This window comes from Silene latifolia, chromosome 3 (genome assembly GCF_048544455.1).
Source record: "Silene latifolia isolate original U9 population chromosome 3, ASM4854445v1, whole genome shotgun sequence".
NCBI lineage: Eukaryota > Viridiplantae > Streptophyta > Magnoliopsida > Caryophyllales > Caryophyllaceae > Silene > Silene latifolia.
In genome coordinates this window covers 55,526,686-55,529,180 of record NC_133528.1, presented here as the reverse complement: position 1 = coordinate 55,529,180, position 2,495 = coordinate 55,526,686, and the positions used below count along the sequence as shown (strand labels likewise).

Here is a 2,495-nt window from a genome sequence, read left to right as displayed (position 1 = left end):
TAATTTTATTCGATAAATTTTTTCATAAAAGTTGGTTTAATCACTATTAATTTCCATTCTTTTTGAATTTACCATTATAATTTTCATTTTTCACCAAATAAATTAGTAAAAAACTTTATAAAATAGTTATTATTATCATTATATCTTAACTATAACTAAATAAGATTTATAAAATTATCATAATCCTACAAATTTTTTTAATGATTGACGGGTAGACGGGTATTAGATGGGTAAGATGCGAAATCCATCCCCGCCCCATGACCCATGACGGGTACAATTTTCGTACCCGTACCCGCCCAACCACCCGCCAAAGCTCTACCCATCCCCGCCCCAACTAGGGCGGGTGCGGGGCGGTACCCACTTATACCCGCCCCGCTGACATCCCTACTTGCAATTTTTACACATGCGTTTTGGCTTGCCTGCTTAGGCAACTGCTTTTGCCTTAAGCGACAACATTCTCTTTCCGCTTCCCTTGTTTTTTGATTTTTTCGGCGGCAAAATTGTTACCTCCTGACTAGCAGAACAGCCAAGAATTTGCTCCAACTGTTATTGTTTATTCAATGGTGATCTTAAGGGTGATAGTTTCTCCTTAAACTCTCTAATTAGACTAGAAAAGTTGTCGACATCAGCCTTGCATTTGCCAATAAGCATCCCAACTGTCTGATGAATCTCTGACCACATTACTGACATTGCAATCTGTTTTCCATCTATTATATCAACGTCCTCAGCTGCTTCACCATTACAATCGAACATTTTAGAGCGGATTGCATCTTTACACCATCTGTTAACAACACACCCATATGGAATAGTCTTCAGTCCGTTCGATGAGTAAATCCATATTACATGCCAGCATAGAATGCCTTTCCTTTCAAGCATTCTGCAGCTACAAGTTGCTTTAAATGTAACTAGATCAACAATATAGAGTAAAATGTTAGTTTACATAGTTAGGAAAAGTGTGACTGTAACAGACTAAAGTGTAACTTTAACTGACATGAGTGTAACTCTACGATGTGTAATTTTAATAAAGAAAATGGTAATTGTCATGAATAATTGTGTAACTCCAATAAGTCACAATTATGTTATACTTCAATAGACAAGTATACCTGGGCAGTACGTAACATGATAATTTCTGTCCCTGTTTGCATCTCTTACAGTTGTCACCTCTAAAGAGTCTCCCTCGGAAAACCCCCTACTTTTACAAGTATCGATTGAGTACTTGACCTCTTCTTGAAATTCCTCGAATACTTTATGACTGTACACTTGCGCCCCGTGCACCTCAATAGCCAGATGCGTTGATATTTGAGGGGAAGTGTGCTTGTTACCGTTGTCAAGCTTCTTCTGCGTGTGTCTTTGTTGGTCCATCGCGCTGTCAAAACGCAGCGAAAATTCAACTAACGTTCCCAATTTGCTCTCAAATCTCTTAAAGAAACAATTTTCACTCTCTGATCTTTGGGTTGTCCTCATAACACCCCCCATATCTAGGTCCCTACAATGTGCCATAACCCACTGGTTCTTTTTAGCGTACATTTCCTTAAACCAATCAATGTTATTAACTGTGTGTTCTCTGCCTATTTCTTCCCATTTTGCATCGAACTCTGCCGCTTCAATGTCTTCATCCCATATAATGGCATTCAATTTCTTTACAAATTCAGAATAATCTTCTCTCGTCACTCCATACTTGCTTGGCACTTTGTTCATGATATGCCACATACAATATCAATGGCGCGCTGTCTTGAACACGAGGGGTAGCGCTTTAAGAATACCAGGATCCTGATCGTGATAATATACTTAGGCTCCTTCCCACCCATCGTAGCCAAAAATCGGTTGAAAACCCATTGAAATGACTCCGCGTCTTCATGTGCAACCAGCGCTCCACAGAACGTGACTGATCGTTTATGGTAATCTACCCCGGTGAAAGGTGTGAAGGCCATATCATACTTATTGGTGGAATAGGTCGGATCGAACGACACTCCATCACCAAAAACAGAGTAGTTCCTTCTATCGATACCGTCGGCCCATATAGCTTTACTCAGACTACCGCCAGAATCAATATCATAGTCAAAGAAGCACCCCCGCCTATTAACAACCATTTCCTTAAAGTGGTCCACGAACATCTGACCATCCCGTTCATGAATGTAGCATTTCACATCTCTATGAAAGTTCTTAAAATCATTTAAGCTAGCTCCAATGTTCTCAAACCCATTAACATGTTCCTTCAGAATTTTGTAAGTCTTTGTTGCTCTTATCTTCAGCTTTTAATTAATGACAATCTTTTAGAAATATTTAAAAGTGTAACTTTAACCATTAATATAGTAATTGTAACAAATAAAAGTGTAATTGCAACAAACCAAACCAAGTATAATTCTAACCAACAAAACTGTAATTTTAGGAAGGAAAAGACTAACTTCAGCAAACCCAACACAGTGTCATTTTAAAGCCAAAGTAATAAATACCTAGAATATTCACCCTTGAATTATAAAATTATCATTTTGTGA

At 38.2% G+C, this 2,495-nt stretch overlaps 1 protein-coding gene across 1 annotated transcript; it reads right to left on the bottom strand.

The window, feature by feature from the left end:
- Positions 1–546: 546 nt before the first annotated feature.
- On the bottom strand, positions 547–1,698 carry LOC141649093 (protein FAR-RED IMPAIRED RESPONSE 1-like). Its single transcript, XM_074457793.1, has 2 exons — positions 1,104–1,698; positions 547–905 (listed from the first exon to the last, which is right to left on the bottom strand). Exons 1-2 carry the CDS (start codon positions 1,696–1,698, stop codon positions 547–549), a joined length of 954 nt encoding a protein of 317 aa, XP_074313894.1.
- Between the last annotated feature and the right edge of the window lie 797 nt (positions 1,699–2,495).